At 37.1% G+C, this 19536-nt stretch overlaps 1 protein-coding gene and 1 long non-coding RNA gene across 4 annotated transcripts in view; one reads left to right on the forward strand and one right to left on the reverse strand.

Moving 5' to 3' along the window:
• The window catches only part of UFM1 (ubiquitin fold modifier 1), a 211572-nt gene that overhangs the window by 80899 nt on the left and 111137 nt on the right, over positions 1-19536 (reverse strand). Inside the window, exon 7 of one of the 3 annotated variants that reach the window (XM_077868023.1) lies at positions 4755-4818. The exons of 1 other annotated variant lie outside the window; for it this stretch is intronic. In XM_077868023.1, coding sequence (XP_077724149.1) covers positions 4770-4818 — 49 coding nt within the window. In that variant the 3' untranslated portion in view covers positions 4755-4769. Of the gene's footprint in view, positions 1-4754; positions 4819-8067; positions 8105-19536 lie in introns of those variants that run through there. One more of the 3 variants, XM_077868024.1, reaches the window with a different exon arrangement.
• Positions 10203-12932, forward strand: LOC144296420 (uncharacterized). Its single transcript, XR_013363541.1, has 3 exons — positions 10203-10330; positions 10480-10549; positions 12591-12932. It is a non-coding gene; the product is annotated as an uncharacterized LOC144296420 (long non-coding RNA).

Here is a 19536-nt window from a genome sequence, read left to right on the forward strand (position 1 = left end):
TCCTTCAATATACATAAAAATGTAAGCTACTCGAAAGCAAATGTCTTCTTTATATACTTTGTCCTTAGACATCACAGTTGTCTAAGATGGTGTTTGATATGGCAAATGTTAAAAGAAGAATTTGTTAAATGAGCAAATAAATAAAAAGAATTTCTTTTTGTCCCTCAGTGGAGATGCTCTTGTCTCTTTTGATTTTATGACAAGATCTAAAATCACTAGAGCAAAGTTATAAACAACTGAACAGTATATTTAAAATAATATTCTTCCAAAGGGAATAAGTCTATTATTTACCTTGGAAATGTGCTATTATGCCATTTTGTTTCGAATATAAATTATAAAATATTTCAAAGCCATAATGATGCTAAACTTTCAAGTATGAGCAAATACTATATATATGTATATTTATTTTCCTCTTTTTTTAAAGATTTTTTAAAAATTATTTATTCATGAGAGACAGAGAGAGAAAGAGAGGCAGAGACACAGGCAGAGGGAAGAGCAGGCTCCCTGTGGGAAGCCCTATGTGGGACTTGATCCTGAGACCCTGGATCTGCTCTGAGCTGAAGACAGATGCTCAACCACTGAGCCACCCAGGCATCCCTATATATTTAATCTGAAAACATAAGTGTAGAATAGTACCCAAGTGTTAAAAACAGGAGGGGAGGGAAAGAGGAAGAGAAATTTTGGTAATGGTGATGGTGATGTTTTCTCCATTCAATAGAAAGATAATTAGACTTAGGCAAAATATTTTTGGCAGTTGTCATCTTAGAATAGATTCACAGAGTCCAAAAGTATGTTTAAGCTTATTTTATGGATAAATTTCTCATGAATTTCAAATGAAATTCAAGCATAAAGGATTTGTGTTCTGGCATTGCAATATTTGCGGTTAACTTCTTGTGAAAAGCTGCACAGAAGTGTGAGTTACAGAGACAAGTTTGAGTTTCTTTTTTGACTAATGAGTCATTGTCCTCTGACATCTAGAAGACTGATATATCAATAGATATTTTCAAGGACAATAAAGAATGAATCAATGTTCAGAAATGTGCGGCAAGAGGGAATCCACATTTTTGGATTGGATAAAAATAGTTTTCAAAATCAAAATATTCTGCATGTACTTTTAAAAAAAGTTTTATTTATGTATTTTAGAGAGCAAGACGGAGAATGAGAGTGGGGGGAGCTGCAGAAGGAGAGGGATACAGAGAAAATCTCAGACTCCCCACTGGGCGCCGAGCCCTATGCGGAGCTCCATCCCAGGATCCTGCGATTGCTACCTGAGCTGAAATCAAGTCAGACACTGAGCCACCCAAGCGCCCCCTGTGCCTAATTTTGGAAATTACAACTGCCTTTTCATGTCGCTGCAAATCCCCAGTTCCTCCCCATCCCTGCCCCTCCTATATGCACAGACAGAATCGCAGAGACACCTGGCAGCCATAGGGAGCATATAGGTCCTCCTGTTTAAAATAATATGGTTAATCTTTCCAAAATCAAACTTCTTTAATCACTGTTTCCCTTTTGGGTTTTTGAGTGGCTTTTTATTGCTGCTCATGTTAAGCTCTATTAACGCTCATTAGGTAAAATGGTCTTTCAAGTTTGAAAAATGGCCTTGATTTTTCAAATCATATAGAGAACACAATGAATGAAAGGGAATTGGATGAAATTGAAAGTTTCAAAAGCCTTTTTTATAGGAACTCTGCATACTTGATTGAAATGATTTATGTTTAAAAATGGCTTATATAATTAAATATTGAAATGGAAAATGTCAAGCAGCTATTTGACGAAAAGCATGTTTCCATGACATAAAGTTTGTGAAAGTACATTTTGGGTCCAAATAAATATCATACTTCATGTGTTTGGCAGAAGATTATCACATTTTGGCTGAGGAATTATAGAAGTCCCTCTTTTTTGAGCCCATTGCACTCAGAGAACATTGCCAACGCCTTTAAGAAGCATGTTGGCAGACCCCACCCAGCATCTTGCACTGGACACATGACGTGGCACTGCCTCCTCAGCTGTGGCTTCTTCTTTTATCATTCTGGGTCTTTGTCTTCCCCATGCATTTCTTCAAATTATTTGTTTGACTGTTAATTATTCCCCAGGAACAGAGTGTCCTTTTTAAAATCATTTAAAAAATTTTAAAAATTCCGTTTAGTTAAAACGCAATGTTATATTAGGAACAAGATGTCCTTTAAGATCTGGCCAGATTGTTACTTTCTTGGTAAAGCTTTAGCTGACCTGCCCCAAAAAGGATTAGCGGGGAAAGAAGAATGGAAACTAGACTTTCTGAATCTGGATTGATAGCTGTACAACAGAGGAATGTCGGCATTCAGTGTTCATCTGGGAATGTATTTTCCTCTTGTATCCTCTTGAAGGTCCATTACTTGAACTTAGCATCTTGCCTTTAATTTTTTTAAATATCTAATTTTTAAATTGAAGTATAATCAACATACAACATCCTGTTGGTTTCAGGTGTCCATCATAGTGATTTGCTATTTTTAATACATGACAAAATGATCCCATAATAAGTCTAGTTACCATCTATCACCATACAAAGCTATTACAGTATTATTGACTATACTCCTATGCATAGCATCTTCTTAGGGAAGAAGAGATACAATATAAACAGTGGTAGAAAACAATTTAAGAATTTAAAAATAGATTTCTAGGGGATCCCTGGGTGGCAGTGGTTTGGCGCCTGCCTTTGGCCCAGGGCGCAATACTGGAGACCTCAGATCGAATCCCACGTCGGGCTCCCGGTGCATGGAGCCTGCTTCTCCCTCTGCATGTGTCTCTGCCTCTGTCTCTCTCTCTCTCTCTCTCTCTCTCTCTCTGTGCCTATCATAAATAAATAAAAATGAAAAAAAACAGATTTCTGTAGGTTCTCATACAATGACATGAATTATATGCCTGCAAACAAATTAGATATACCAGTATCAGAAATCTAACTCTGGTAGGCTTAAAGACTTTTTTTTTTAAGCATTTTATTTATTTATGAGAGGCACAGACATAAGCAGGCTCCCCACAAGGAGCCAGATGTGGGACTCCATCCCAGATGTGGGACTCGATCCCAGATCCCGGGATCACGCCCTGAGCAGAAGGCAGATGCCCAACTGCTGGCCACCCTGGCATCCCACTTAAAGATTTTTTAATGCACTTTCTGTATCCCCTATATTATTTTTTTGTTGTTCTTATCTTTTTTTGGTAAATGTCTTTAAAATATCTCAGCTTATCTCAGTGAGCTGAAAGGAAACAGAGAAGAAAATGAATAAAGAAAATGTGCTAAATAGATTGAAATATTATTCAGTTGTACAAAAGACGGAAATCCTGCTGTTTGGAAAACAGATGGACCTTGAAGGTATTCTGCTAAATGAAATCAGTCAGATAGAGAGGGAAAAATACTATATGATCTTACTTATATGTGGAATCTTAAAAAAAAAAAGAACCAAAAAAAATCATAGATACAGTGTTAACATCCATCACTCACACAGATTGGTGGTTGCCAAAGGTGAAGGTGGGGTGGAAGTGGGCAAAACAAGTGAAGGAGGTCAAAAAGTACAAATTTCCAATTCTAAGAAAAATAAATTCCGAGGTTATAATGTACAGCATGGAGACTATAATTAATAATATTGGATTGTATATTTGTAAGTTGCTAAGAGAGTAGATGTTAAAAGTTATCATCACAAGAGAAAAAAATTCCATAATTGTGTAATGATGGACAATAACTAAACTAATTGTGGTGATCATTTTACAGGATATACATATATCAAATCATTGGGTTGTACACTTTAAACTAATACAATGTTATATGTCAGTTATATCTTGGTAACGCTGGAAGAGAAATGAATACATTTGGCTTTTCCCACACCCCTACCCACCATCAAAAAGAGAAATTCTGATTTTGCCCCAGCCTGTGTAGAAGACAGAGGTTTTTGCAGCTTCCATCACTGTGCTACAATCTAATTTAGCACTTAGTGATGTAAGACAACCATTTTAATTTGCTTCTGGATTTCATGGGCTGAGAATTCAAATGCAGCAGGACAGGATAGGTGGTCTGTTCTAGGATGTCTGGGGCATAAGTTGGTAAGACTTGAAACCTAAGGTGACTTAACTAAGGCTAGAGGCTGAAATCTCTGGAGGCTCTTTCATTCAAAGGACTTACACCTGGGCTGCCATGACTGCAAGGCTTGGTTTAGCCAGGGGCATAGCCTGGAGCACCTACCCCTCCACTCTCCATGTGTCTTGAGCTTCTGGTAGCCTGGTGTTGTGTTCTGAGAAGTCATGTTCCGTGAAACATGTGGAGAATGTGTTCCGAGAGAAGCAGGCAGGAAATACATGGCTTCTGTGTGCAAGCACTTTATTGGTTGCAGTCTTGACTCCTTTCAGAGGACTCTCCAAGAATTTGAAGACATGTTTAAAACTGACTTACTCTAAAACAGAATTACTCTATCCCTGAGACATAACAGGAAGGTAGAGGAGAGACTCAAACTGAAAGAGAGCCCAAGGAAGACAGGGCAGAGGAAGTGGGGAAGAGGAGGGAGCATCTTGCATAGTTGCTCATTTCTGGCAAATGACTTTAAAGAGCTTATTGCTTAAACTTTGGTTAGTTTTGTACTTTACCTCAGCTAATTATTAAAGTTGAACTCATTACCTTCTGCCTCTTTCCATCTTACACCTTCAAAACCAATTCTTCAAAGGTTGGATTCTATTACCAGTCACACCACTTACTCACCTGCCCATGTTCATAACCATCTCTGATTCTCCCTTCTTTCCGGTGCTCAGGGCCAACTTGGAGGGTGAGTCTGACCCATGCAGTCACACAAGACTCTATAACAAGAAGCACCCCACATTTGGTTTGATGTTCTACTCCCACCATCTGGATAGTCTTAATTTTATTTGGATCTTATGTTTTGTAAGTGAAGTCTGCTGGGACAAAGCAGGTGCAGGAGCAGAGGAGCTATGGCAGGCAGCAGGGCGCTCTTATGGCCCAGCAACGTTTGTGGGCACAGTGAACATGGCAGTCATCCTGGAGGGCACACATATGCCTCAGGGAAGTCCTTGGGTCATGAGGCCCTGAGGGGGTCACATGGTGGCGCCTACTCCAGATTGGTGGTGGTCACACAGATGATACCTGCAGCAGTGACCTTCTGTGGGAGGAAGAAGAGGCTCCACTTGGGGGCAGCACCAAGCCCCACATGGGAGGCAGGCTTGCCCGTCTGTCCCCAGACCCTGTCCCTTGGGACATATGTCCCTTTTTGCCTGTCTGCAAATGTTAACACTCCAGTTGGAGTCTGGGACAGGAACTGCAGTACGCAGGAAGTAAACTTTCAATAAATATTACACATAGATTGCATACATATGAATATTGCAATAAAGCATATCAGGGAGTTATCAAAATTCTTAAAAAATTATAGAATGGCTGGTTTTGAAAAGTGCTATAACACTGCAAAGCAAATGTCCACAAGCTTAGAAACAGAAGTTAAATTTGAAGATCATCACTTTCAATAGAAAAGAACATTTTCAATAAAGTTTCAAAGAACAAATTATTAACAAAAGACAGTTTTTAAAAAGATTTTATTTATTTATTTGACAGAGAGAGAGAGAGAGTAATCAGAGGGAGCCACAGAGGGAGAGGGAAAAGGAGGCTCCCCATTAAGTAGGGGGCCTGATGGGCTCGATCCCAGTACCCTGGGATCATGACCTCAGCCGAAGGCAGATGCTTAACCAACTGAGCCACCCAGGTGCCCCCAAAGCACAACTTCGAAATTAATATTTCTTTATAATTGAAAATATAGCAATAAAATGCACAAGTAGGTATTTTGAATTGTATAAAATTATATACATTTTCAGTTTCTTGAATGACCTCAAGTTACAAGAGATGTCAGAGGAATTGTTAAAATGCTCTTGTAAAAATATACATTTAAAAATAAATTCAGAATTACACAAAATTAATTAGTATGAAGAGTTAAATTTTTTAGAACAATTATTCCCCCACACCCCTCTATTCTAGCTATAGTAAAGTGTATGTTTGGAGGGTACCAGGGAGGAGCTGTTGGTTAAACTTCCAATTGTTGGTTTTGGTTCAGGTCATGATCTCAAGTTTGTGAGATCAAGTCCAGACTCGAGATCTGTGCTGAATGTGGTATCTGCCTAAGTTTTTCTTTCTGCCCCTTCCTCCTCAAATAAATAAATACATCTTTTAAAAAAAAACAAAATGGGGATCCCTGGGTGGCGCAGCGGTTTGGCGCCTGCCTTTGGCCTAGGGCGCGATCCTGGAGACCCAGGATCGATTCCCACGTCGGGCTCCCGGTGCATGGAGCCTGCTTCTCCCTCTGCCTGTGTCTCTGCCTCTCTTTCTCTCTCTGTGACTATCATAAATAAATAAAAATTTAAAAAAATATATTAAAAAAAAATGTGTGTTTTGTAATAATTTATCAGAAATTTATCCCAATGTGACAAGTGGTAACTACACTTAATGGTAATGAGTATTGTAATGTATAGAATTGTTAATTCACTGTGTTGTACACCAGAAACTAATACAACATATGTCAATTATACTTCACTTTAAAAAAGTTATCCCGATGTTTTCACAGTAAATTGTTCTTAATAGTCCCATAATAGTTGCATCAGCATAAAGATGCTTCTCAAAATTAAAAATTATCAAAAAACTAGCCGAGATCTTGAATTTGCCAAGAGTAATGCAGCACTTTAATATTTTTATTATATTACATAAAATTATGAGGTCAAAATATCTTTTTTGATTTTGAAGTTTACTTTTTTACTTCTGTATCTCCATTACCCTTCTTACATTTATGAATAATGAACTATCTTAAATGGAAAGGATTTATATTTTAGTAACTTAGTAGTGCTTTTTTTCTGCCTTTTGAACAAGAGGATCCACAGTTTGGACCTCATTCATTTTCACTGGGTCCTGCAAATTTTGTGGTCAACCTTGTCTGTGTCCCATGAATCTAATCAGTTTCCAAATTAGTGTAGACTACGAGTACCTACCTCCAAAAATCTCTCTTTCCCTTTCTTTTCCTTTCTACTATATTGTCACTCTATCACACAGATGGTTGTGATAGATGCCAAAGGATTTCCCTACATTACAACAATTTACCTTTATTAGTCACACTTTTTTCTAAATCTTATCCCTGATCATCTTATTTTCCTGATCAAAAGTTGTATTAAATTCCCTTTGCCCCCTGAATGATTCAGAACCTTTTGGCTAATTATCTAAGGTCTTTTATGATCTGACTTCATGTGGCCTTAGAAATCCTTTCTCCCAATATTTCTCTTGGAAATCTCTGGTCCAGTCAGCCAGAGCCATTGTTTTTGTTCAAACTAATGAGTCTTTCCTACTTCCAATTCCTGCCAATGAACTTTGTATGTTAAATATTCTCAAGAGCAGAGGGAATAAATGCATGGATGAATAAATAATCAGAACCATATTTCAGTAAGAAGATGCTTTGAAAATCTAAAGATAGTCTTTATCAACATTCTTAAATTATCTCGAAAAAAAGTAAAAGAAGTAAGCCCAGCTTAAAAAGGGGGGGGGGGTGATTTACCAACATGAAAGAGACAGCTTCTTTAATGGGCAATTATCACAAAAAGATAAAGAGATCAGTTTATTGTTTTTTTTTTTTTAAGATTTTATTTATGTATTAATGAGAGACACACAGAGAGAAGCAGAGACACAGGCAGAGGGAGAGGCAGGCTCCATGCAGGGAGCCCGATGTGGGACTCAATCCTGGACCCCAGGATGACTCCCTGAGGCTACGGCAGATGCTCAACCACTGAGCCACAGAGGCATCCCAGGAGATCACAGTTTAATGGACTGAACTATTTTTGTTGAGTGATTAGGTTCATTGTTTTAAAGTTGTATATTTCAAGCCTAGTATCTTCCATTCTGGAGTCCGAAATACAGACTAAGAGAGCATACATTGAAATTCCACTAAAATGCTTATTTGCCAAGCCATAATCACTTCTAGTACTTCCATTCATTGCTTCTATGAAGTAGGTTCCAAAATCTGTATCGTCAGTCTTGTCATTCTAGATTAGATTCTAGTCTGTGGTTTTAACTGCCTTTTCTCACTCTGTCATTGCCTCAAACCTGTAACAGTAATAAAGAAAAAGTCCTTTGAGAATTTAAATAAGGGAGCTGAGGTAGTCAAAATATATTTACGGTGAAATCATGTTTGGGCTGGGACCTATTGAGTGGCTGAGGGGGATCCTGATAAGGATAGATGAAAGGGAAAAGCTTGAGCTGACAGCTTAGATTTGTCATGGTCTTGCTGCTTATGGCCAGTGGTCTAGTCTTTTTAGATGGGTAGGTGTGTTAAAAGAAAATAAATGTGTGGAAAGGTAAAAGAAGGCATAGATCATAGAAAAACTTACATGCTGTGGTGAGGAGTCTGTAATTTATTCTATATTCATTTTAGCACAGTGATGCCATAATCAGAAACACTTTTATAAAGAAATCTTCTGACAGCAGTATATAGGATGAATTGGCAGGGGGGAAGATATGGCACATACATATATTTATTAATTGTCTCTTTAATTTTCAAAACTCTGTTATTACTTTGAAATCACCACTCTCTTAATAAACCACCCCAGGAGGCATCATTTGGAAGGGACAGCTTTACCAAAAATGCTTATAATTTTGCTCAGCGAATGCAGCCTAATATAAACTCCGAATGAATGACTTAGATTGGAACACTAAATTAGTGATAGGAAAGCATCCAAAATGGTTTTTTTTTTTTTTTCTCTATCTCCTTTTAAACTCATACTCTTTATCATACTCATGTAGAAATGGCCTAGACTCTCTGAGGGTGGCGCGGAATTGGAGCGGCGGAGGGTTGGGGACGCGGACAATCAGGGTCCCGTGTTCCTGTCCAGCAGTCCCCTTCCCACTCTCCTCTTCCCAGTCTGTGCCAGTCCCGCACAGTCCTACCAGGCGCCCCGAGGCGGCGCATCCCCCCCCCGCAGCGCTGGCCCCGGTAGAGGCTGCCCGGGCCCTCTCCCAGGAACCCCCTGAACCCCCTTCGAGGCAGACCGCGCGGCCCCGGGAGCAGGCGGGGCGGGGCGGGGCGTCCTGCAGAGCCTCACGGGCTGAAGCAGCCCCCTCGGGCTCCCATTCTCGGCCAGCCAAGGGGCCCACGTTGTGGGCAGGAATCACACCCACTTGTTGTGCCCCAGATCGCGAATCCGAGAAACCCCCGAGGAGCCGACCCCGATGCAAACACACGAGGGTTTATTACAAGCTCGGGCCTGGGTCCAGGTGCGCCCCACACCGCGGAGCAGGGACCTGGCCCCCGAGGTGCTTCCAGCTGAGTTTTATGGGCTGGTCTGGGGACCTCCAGAAGCGGGGGGGGGGGGGGGGGGGGGGGGCTGGAGCAATTCCTCAAGTTCTGTTTACATTCTGATATGGGGCTCTCAAGGGCATTGAGCTCTGTTCTCATTCTGATATGGGGCTTCCTGCCACTGGCTTGGACTCTGTTTTTATTCTAATATGGGGCTTTCTAGGACTTCAAGCTGTAAGCTGTTTTCTTCCTGTAACTGGAGTAAGGTAAAGTTCAGCTCTTCTTCACCGGGGCCTGGGATGGCCGGACGTGCGCTAACGCTGAACTTAAAGTGGAACGGCCTTGATTTTCTCGGCCTCCACACAGTGTCTCCCAAAATGGAACCTCAATGGGTTTTCAAAAATGAGACATCTGGGTAACAATTCGCTTAGGTTCATGACAGGCCATCCGTACTAGAGCCTACCAGAATCTATTCAACATATTTGCAATGATACTATATTCAGAAAACGAGTGTGTGCAGGGTATAGCGGATATGCAGCATGACCTGAAGGAGCTAAGTGTGGCAGGAGAGAGCCTGAGACCGGTAAACCACTGCGTTTACAGCTCAGCCTCTTACCTCCAGCCACAGGGCGATTTCATCAGCATTTGGTCTGAGAAAGAGAATCCACTCTGGGTGTTTCAAGCAATAAGAGTTTATCTCAAGTGGTCTGAAAGCCTTTGGAAGAGCCAGCGCTGCGACACTCAGGCAAAGCCAACTGTAGATCTTCCTTTGGTGAGTAGCTCTCAAGGACTCAAGAAGTCACCCTAGGGCATGATCTAAAGGAAAAGCTGGAAGGTCTCACTGTCTGCATCACAGAGATCACCAGGTGTGTGGCCCAGCTGCTAAAAAACGTCAGGTCACGGGGCAAGCATTGCTCTGTCACTGCTGAGAGAAGATGGTTTCTGCTTATCTCATGCGGATTCTTGCTAAAAGTAATGTAAGTGGTGTTCCCAGGATCTGATTCTTGCAATACTGGAGAGAACACATGGGTCATGAGGTGAGTGGTGATTAAAAAAAAAAAAAAAAAAAGTTCTGTAGGTAGCTGTCCTCTAAAATCAGGCTAGTAAGGGATGATGATATTTGACTGCAGTACATTCTTTATGATAGTTTTTCAGAGCTATTCACCCATAGCAATGTCTATTTTAGAGCAAGAACAAAAAGAAGACATACAGTGGGAAAGAGTTGCCCTGGAATGTTTTCTTAACCCAAGCTCCAAGTAAGTCAGAAGTTTTATGGCTTAATATGGAATTTCACAATATGGATAGATTTCAGGGAATCTATCTCTGAATAAGACAAGAGCAGAGGCACCTGGGTGGCTCAGTGGTTGAGCGTTTGCCTTTGGCTTAGGTTGTGATCCCAGGGTCCCACATCGTGCTCTTTACAGGGAGCCTGCTTCCCTCTGCCTATATCTTTGCCTCTCTCTCTCTGTGTGTCTCTCATGAATAAATAAATTTTTTTTTTTAAAAAAAGGACAAAAGCATGTACAGATGGGCCCATATTAAGCCACTTTATCCAGATGATTTTTTCTTTTTTTTTTTAGATTTTATTGCCCCTAGAGCTGTCTGATTAGCCTTTAAATTGTCAGTCTTCTCTTCCTGTTTATCTAGTGTGCATCTGCAGCCTCAAGCCACTCCTTCCAGCTCTCTTTGGGACTTCTTTTGGCCACTTACATACTTTTCTACCCATTTCCTCAGCATTTTTCTTTCCATTTGCCTCCTTCCAACCTATGAACAAGGTCAAGTTTCTCCATTTGAAAATAGCTATTCCTTCTTTGATCATATACTGTTTTACACATTCTATCATTCTCTCTTCAGCTAAGCCCAAATTCTCTTGCTCACAATCTCCACTTACTCATTTCCCAACCACTATATAATCCACATAAATCTACTATATATAGTCACTATCCCAGTATGACTGCATGGGTAAAGGTCACCTAATGACTTCAATAATTTCAGATCCAAAAAAAACTCAGTCACTGTCTCTATGAACCTCTCTGTCATATTTGAGACAGTTGGCTGACAGAATTTATTGCAACACTGTTTTAAATGACAAAATCTCTTCTGGTTTTCCTTCTTTTGCTCTGATCATTTCTTCTCAGTCTTTTTATGAGCTCTTCCTTTACTGCCTTCTCCTTAAATTTGGCCTTTCCCCAGGTTTTCTTTTTGAACCCATTCATGGTGCCCATCTATCGCCCAATATGATCTCGATTGGCTTCAGTGACTAAATATATGCCATAAAATTGTAACACACGATTTTGCGTAGATGGACATGACTTCTGGGGAGAAGTCCATAGCTTTTACTAATGTCTCAAAGCCATTCAGCAACAATCATTTAAAATCTGCTGAACACTATCCCATGTATTACCTATTGATTCTTACCATTTTGTTGTATTTCAAAAATTCAACTCAGTTCTACTGTGATTTGCAATTTCAATTTATGCTGTTTACTTTTCCAGTAATTCATGTCCTTACTCCTTTTTTACATTTTTTTCAGGAATTCGTTTCCTCAGTTCCTTTTGTCTTTTCATTCCTGCTCACCTTCTGTGACCCTATTTAGGCATCATCTTCTCCAAGACATCTGCTTTTGAGTATCCCTAACAACCAATCTTTTTTTCTGATAACACATCAGAATTAATACATGAATTTAATAGTTTCAAAAAGTAAAAAAAAAAATCATACTATGCAAAAATGAATCACTTTTCTTGTTTACTTCTTTTTTCTTTTCCTTCTTTCTTCCTTTTTCTCTCTTTCCCTGTTTACACTACTGGATTCAACTCCCTGGCCAGCACGAAATAAAGCTTTGCATGTAACATACATTTATGTAAAATATTAGGCAAAAACAAATGGTGATTTTCATGTGCTCCTGTACCGATCTGTTGGGGAACTGAGCACTAACTGCTTATCTATATGCCAGCCTTCCATGATGGCCAATATTTTACTTGAAGCCTGAAGAACTGTCTCATTCATCAGTAAAGTTTCAGTGATCAGTGTAGATTATTTAATGAAGAAATCTTATTTTTCTCTTTTATTATACTTTTCATATTGTGCAAAAGCTGTTTGTTATATTACATGGCATTACTTTCACTATTGTCTGTTTTACAGTGATATAAGGGTACCATGTTTTCTATTAAATTCAAAAGAAATAACTAGCTTATTTCAGCTCTGACACATAAAGAGCTTGAGAAGTATCTATTTATCATTATAACCAGAAAAAAACTGAACAAACTGAAAATTAATGACTTTTCTTGGGCCCATCAGAGACTTGCGTTCCCGGGAAAAGCTGTCACTCCAAAACTTGGGAAGGAAGATAAACACAGAGTCAAAGAAGATAGAGAATCACAGTTGAAGTTGACTTACACAGAGTGGATGTTGCTGAAGTTATAAACTGGTAGGAACACTTAAATAGCAATTTTGATGAATTGCTGAAGACTGTGAACAAAGTTAAAAGTGAGAACTAGGGATCCCTGGGTGGCGCAGCGGTTTGGCGCCTGCCTTTGGCCCAGGGCGCGATCCTGGAGACCCGGGATCGAATACCATGTCGGGCTCCCGGTGCATGGAGCCTGCTTCTCCCTCTGCCTGTGTCTCTGCCTCTCTCTCTCTCTCTGTGACTATCATAAATAAATAAAAGTTAAAAAAAAAAAGTGAGAACTGTTGACAGTCTTTGTGGGGATCTCAAGGAACCTCCCATCCCCAGATTCTTTTGGTGAAGGTCCAAGAATAATACCCTCATGTTTCTGGCAGGGGGAAGAGAAAAGTAACTATTTCAAAATGCACACAGAGTATTTTCCATAACAAAGGTCTGTTCTCTAAGGGAAAAGACTTTACCAGATCCTTATTCAGCCTGAAAGAAGGGCAATTCCTCAACTCCAGTGCCCTCTAGTCTTTCTGTCTCACTTAAGAGAAAGAAAAAGTTAATAAACACCTGAGAAGGTCACAGCCCAGGGACACAGAACCATTAAAAGGTGGAGATTTCACTATTTCATTCTATAAGGCTTCCCTTCCTCATGTCTGACAACCAAATCAATAGGGCTCCAGTATAATAACACTGTAAAGAGGTATAAGATGCAGACTCTACTTAATAATGAGTTCTTAGGGAAGCTCAAAGATTATGGGGTAACCAAAAATAAAGATGTCAGGCAATATTGAGGTTTCCAGTACTTACAGCTAGAATGATCATTAAATATAACTCATCTCCTGACCAAATGAAAGCTACAGGCCCATTTATCTCATTTCCTATTACTTAATACATCATTTCCAGTTTTCAAAAAAAATTACAAAGCATGTCAAAAGATAAGAAAAAAAAAAAAAAGCCTGAAGAGAACATAAGAAGACTCAATGCTAGTTTCAAATATGATGCAAGTTTTGGAATTAGTAAATTAGTAGGTAGGAAATGTAAACTCATATGATTAGTTGGTTAGGGGCTCTAATGAAGAGTAGGTAACATACAAGCATACATGGCTAAAGTAAGCAGACATATTCTACAAAGGAGTCAAATGAAATGCTAATAATCAAGACACTATAATAGAAATGAAGAATGCTTTTGAAGAGAAAAAAAATCAAGGATGCTTTTGATGCTCTCAAAGACCAGGTAGAACTGAGAAAAGACTATGTAAGCTTGAAAATATATAAGTAGAAACTTTCCAAAATAAAATACTTAAAACAGAAAGAATTAAAAAATCAAAACAAGGCCTTCAAGAATTATGGGACAAATTTACAAGGTGCAACATAGACACAGTATGAATAATAGAAGAAGAAAGAAAGGAGCAGAAGAAATGTTTGAGGTAACAATAGTTGAGAATCTTCCAAAATTAATCATAGACATCAAACCATTAATCTAGGAGGCACAGATAACACAAAGCAGGATGAATATAAAAAAATTTCATAGAAGCAAATCACATTCAGATTACAGAATACTAAAGACAAAAAGAAAATCTTGAAAGAAACAAGAGAAAAAAAAAACTCCACTTACAAAGGAAAAAAAAAGTAAGAATTACAGTAGACTTCTTATCAGAAACCATGCCAACAACAACAAAAAAGAGTAGAGTGGAATATTTAAAGTAGTGAAAGAAAGAAAAAACCCCAACAATCTAGAATTTTATATGCATTGAAATTATCCTTGAAAAGATTCTCTAACAAAAACTGAAGGAATTTGTCACAGAACTGCCCTAATGTAAAAGAAGCTTTTCAGGAGGAATAAGAGGTCAAAAACTCACATAAGGAGAGGAAGAGTGTCAAAAAGATGTCCGTGAGGAGAATTTAATTCTCTTATATTTTTTATTTTTAATCTAATAGACAACAGTTCAGACTATAATAGCAAAAATACATTCAGTGATTATAGCTTATGAGTAAATGAAATGAATGATAGTAATGTTTTAAGGGGTCCAAGGAGAGAATTAGAAATACTCTTTTATAAATTGCCTACACTCCCTGTGAAGTGTATAGTGTTATCTGAAAGTGGATGTAGATTATTTGTATTTACATATTACAAATTCTAGGAAACCATTAAGTTTCTCAAAAAGGAAATATATCCTTAAAAAAAAAAAAGGAAATATAACCGATATGCTAAGAAAGAGAGAGAATGTATCACATACAGTTGCTTAATTAAACCAGAGATGGTGGTAAAATAGGAGATGACAAAAAAGAATAAACAAAAAAGACAATAACTAGAAATATGTTAGATATGAATCCAACTCTTATCGATAATCATATCAATAGTTATCTTAAATGTGAATAGTTTAAATAAACCAATTCAAAGGCAGAATTTTTGAGAGTAGGTAAAAACAAGACCCAACAATGTTGTCCACAAGAAATGCACTTTAAATATAAAGACACAGATAAGTTAAAAGTAAAAGGATAGATAGAGCTATACCATGTTAGCAATAATCTAAAGAAAGCTTGATAAATAAAAATTAAAAAAAAAAAAAAAGAAAGCTTGAGTAGCTATATTAATTTCAGACCAAAAATTTGAGCAAGGATAATTATCAGGGAAAAAGAAGGATGTTACATAATGATAAAATGGTTAATTCTCTAAGAAGACATAAAATTTTTAAACAGGTGTATATGAACAACATGGCATCAAAATACAGGTGGCAAAACCAGATAGAACTGGAAGGAGAAATAGACAAACTCATTATTATAGTTGGGGATTTCAACATGCCTCTTTGAGTAACTGAAAGATCCAACAAGCAGAAATTGGTAAGAATATTGTTGAAATAAACAGTACCATTAACTAACTGGATCTGATTGACATAAAATATTTCATCCAAAAATAGTAGAAAACATATTCTTTCAAGATGACTAGAATATTTGCCCTAATAGAACACATTCCCAGCCATAAAACACACTTTAATGAAGGGAATAAAAATCATACAAACTGGGATTTTAGACTACAATGAAACCAAACTAGAAAATAATAACAGAAGAATAGCTGGGAAATCTATCAAATATTTGGAGATTAAATAGCTCACTTCTAAATAACACTTTGATAAATGCAAAAGTCTCAAGAGAAATTTAAAAAATATTTTGAATGAAGTGAAATTGAATATATGATAATCAATTTTGTGGGTTGCAGCAAAAGCCAAGGTTAGAGGGAAACATATAGCATTAAATGTATATACTAGACAAGAGGAAAGATCTAAAATCAATAATCTAAGCTTCCATCTACACATCAGAGAAAGAAGAGCAATTTCATTCAAAAGCAAAAAGGAAAAAAATTGGAGTAGAAATCAATGATATTTAAAGCAGACAATCAGTAAAAAAAAATAGTAAATAAGTGAATATTAGTAAAGTTGATAAACTTCTAGTCAGGCTAATCAAGAAAAATGAGAGAAAATATAAATTACTAATTTTAAAATGAAAGAAGACTCATTAATACTGACTCCTTAGACCTTAAAGAGAATAATAAAGGAGTATTATGAACAACGCTATGACAGTAAGATTGATAATTTATATAAAATGGACCAATTCCTTGAAAATACACAGTACAAAAATTCATGCACAGGAGAAATAGATCACCCGAGGAGGCTTGTATTTATGAGACCCATTGATTAAAAATAATCTTAAAAAAAAGAAACCACCAACCTCAGATGGTTTCACTGGTGAATTCTCCCAATAATTTAAAGAAGAAATGAGGGAATTCTCTATAATATCTTCCAGAAAATAGAAGAGGGAATATTTCCTAACTCATTCAATGAGACCAACATTATCCTAATACCAAAATCAGGTTAAAGACAATACAAGAAAACTACAAATCAGCATATCTCATGAAATACTTCTAAAAAGCCTCAAAAATACTAGCATATAAAATGTATCATACAGTGTACATAAAAATCAATTATGAATACTTATGAAATACCTATGAATACTTATGAATACTTATGAATACCTATGAATACTTATGAAATACCTCAGTTCTCTGTAGTAAAAACATCAAGTTAATTTTAGTATTTCAATTCACAAGAAAAATTGAAATCTCATCTTATTCAACAATTTTAATCATATATGCCCAACATATTCACTATTTACAGCAGAGAATTCAAGGCCCTCATATGTACTTAATATTCCATCAACCACTCTGATTTCACTAACTTCCAGTTGATAACTTGATGAGCAGTTGGAACATTCTAAATCTAAAATCCAAAGCAAGATAAAGAAAAATCTAAAGAAAAGAATGGTCTACATATTGAGCAAATTTCCCCTACATAACTGAGAAATTGTGATACTAAGTATAAAATACATATTTTCAGCCTGCATGCATCGACCATATTCGTCTAAAGGTGGTAGATTAGAATAATTAATCCATTTGCCTCTATGTGCTCAGTCTTTTAAATTGTTTTGACTGTCCCCAAAGGAGAGTAGATGTTATCATGATGCAGCTTATTTGTAAAAATGGTCAACAATTTAACAGTTGTTAAAATGGACTGTTCATGGAAATGCTATAATCTATTAACAATGATGTGCTTTTCTCATTGCTGACTCTTTTAGTTGCCCTTTGCTTAATTCAAACTCCTTGAATAAACTAAACTAAACTCATAACTCACATTTTGTCTTCCTTTTTGAACTGCTTAAAGTTACATCTGAAGCTATGATGCAAAGGAGCATGATGTGGACCCTGTCAACCCTACATAACTTAAAGGAGCAAATTATCAGTTTTATTCCTAGCTATCTGGCCTGTTAATTCACTAGTATGCAGAGAAGAGAAGCAATGTTTGCTTTTAGGAAGCTTATATTTTAGGTGATATATTTGTCTTCATCAGTGCAGTCAATTCATAGAGACTGCCAAAAGATGCGCCTTTACCTGACTGGATTAAGACAGCTTTGAAATAAAAAATACATTTTTGAAAATTTAAACTTAATAGTCATCTATGGTTTTATTAGATATCTTTTATTACCTTGCATTATTTTATGTCTTCAAAGTGCACTTGCATTTGTCAATGAAATATTAAAATGCATATTTTGTTAATAAATAATAAAATACATTTGAACACACTCATGGAAAAAGTACCATGGAGGAAAGAACAGAAACCATGTCTATCTCAGGCTGAATTTATTCAAATCTGATTAAAGGAAAATCTTAACAGAAAGAACAGAAATCATAATGATTCTTTCAAATCAAATTTGTTTGAATTTAACATGATAAGCAAGCTAAGTCAACCCTTTTAACAAGCATTACAGTGTTAGGTTTTAGCGATATTCCTGACTTTGACGTTGAATTCCTTTTCTCTCTCTCTCTCTCTCTCTCTCTCTCTTCCTCAGTTCTGGGCTACACTTTGTAAATGTACAAAATATGTTGGGAGGCCATTTTTTTTTATTTTGGCAGAGAATGGCTAGAACTGTCTATAGAGATGATGTCTTCATTGGGCTCTGCATAATCAGGATTAAGTTTTTCTTTCAGAATCAGAGAAACTCACATTTTCAGGAGACTTCTCAGAACTGTCTGCCAGCCACTAGGGATAACAACCCACCTGACATTCTGTAAGGTAACTTCAATCCTTAAGTGCCTCTAGAAGTCTTGGTCTATTTCTGCATAGGGACATTATCTGCTTATCTTATGCTTACCTTTATTCCTTTTGAAAATGTATTCTATGTAACCTAATTTAATATACAATTTCAGAAGAATTCATGTATATTTATTTCATCCCATCATCTTTCTAATAACTTTGTTAATATTTGCTCAAGTTAACTTAGTTAATATTTGCTCAAGTTCTCTTGAACCTTTAATGAAATGCCTGGGGCACAGTTTCAGAAAGAAAATATTTTTAATGTGTTAGACTAACCGTATTGTTTTCTTCTCAGAAAGTAGTTGAACACACATTGTGGTAACCATAACCTGGCTGTTATTAACTCCTTCAGGGCAGGTTCTGAATTCTGTTCATCATTATATTCCCAGAACCCTGTACAGGGCATGTCATATGTAGTGCTTATTAAATGTGTTTTAATGAACTGAGTCCTCTCATCAAGGAATCACCAAGATAACAGCAATTTAAAAAATGCTAATATATGTCCTAGTTGGAGGGAAAATTCATCATGCATTGGTCTGATCGTCACTGTGACAAAAAAAAAAAAAAAGATTTGGAAATTGTAGCTCTAGATTTACATAGTATACTAAAATGAATATGGACAGTTGGCAATTTTATTTACAAAATGATTAACAAAATAACCAAACCCAGTACAAGTCTGTATGTGATGCAAATGCTATCACATGCATGTTTTCGTCTGTGTGGGAATACAGATGTTCAGCTGTAATAATGACAGGAGATTTGTATATAGTCCTTCATTCTTTCAAGGTAATTTGTAACTCAGTTGTGAAACAGTGAACACAATATATTCTCTCATTTTACAGAGGCAGTAATGTGCTTCAGTAATAGAAAAGAAGGTTAACTTAAAGATCAAGTTCATATATGTAGCTATATCAAATCAGATATAAATTAATCCAGGGAGGAACCCTCCTCATTTTGCAGATATGTTAATGCATTCAAGCCATCAGAGACATATGAGGAATAGAATGCCACTTCCGGGTAGCAGGTCTGCATTCTGCTCTTCTTGGAACATATGTCTGTGTAGACATACCACTCTTAAGAATTACTGACATTTGTATTTTATAATTTTTCTGCTTGTTTTCCCATGAAAGAGATGAGAAACTATATCGATGGAGTGGATGTTAACATTATCCTCCCAGTACCAGCTCCTTCCCATTATTCAAAAG

The sequence above is a fragment of the Canis aureus genome, chromosome 24, assembly GCF_053574225.1.
Source record: "Canis aureus isolate CA01 chromosome 24, VMU_Caureus_v.1.0, whole genome shotgun sequence".
In the NCBI taxonomy this organism is placed as follows: domain Eukaryota; kingdom Metazoa; phylum Chordata; class Mammalia; order Carnivora; family Canidae; genus Canis; species Canis aureus.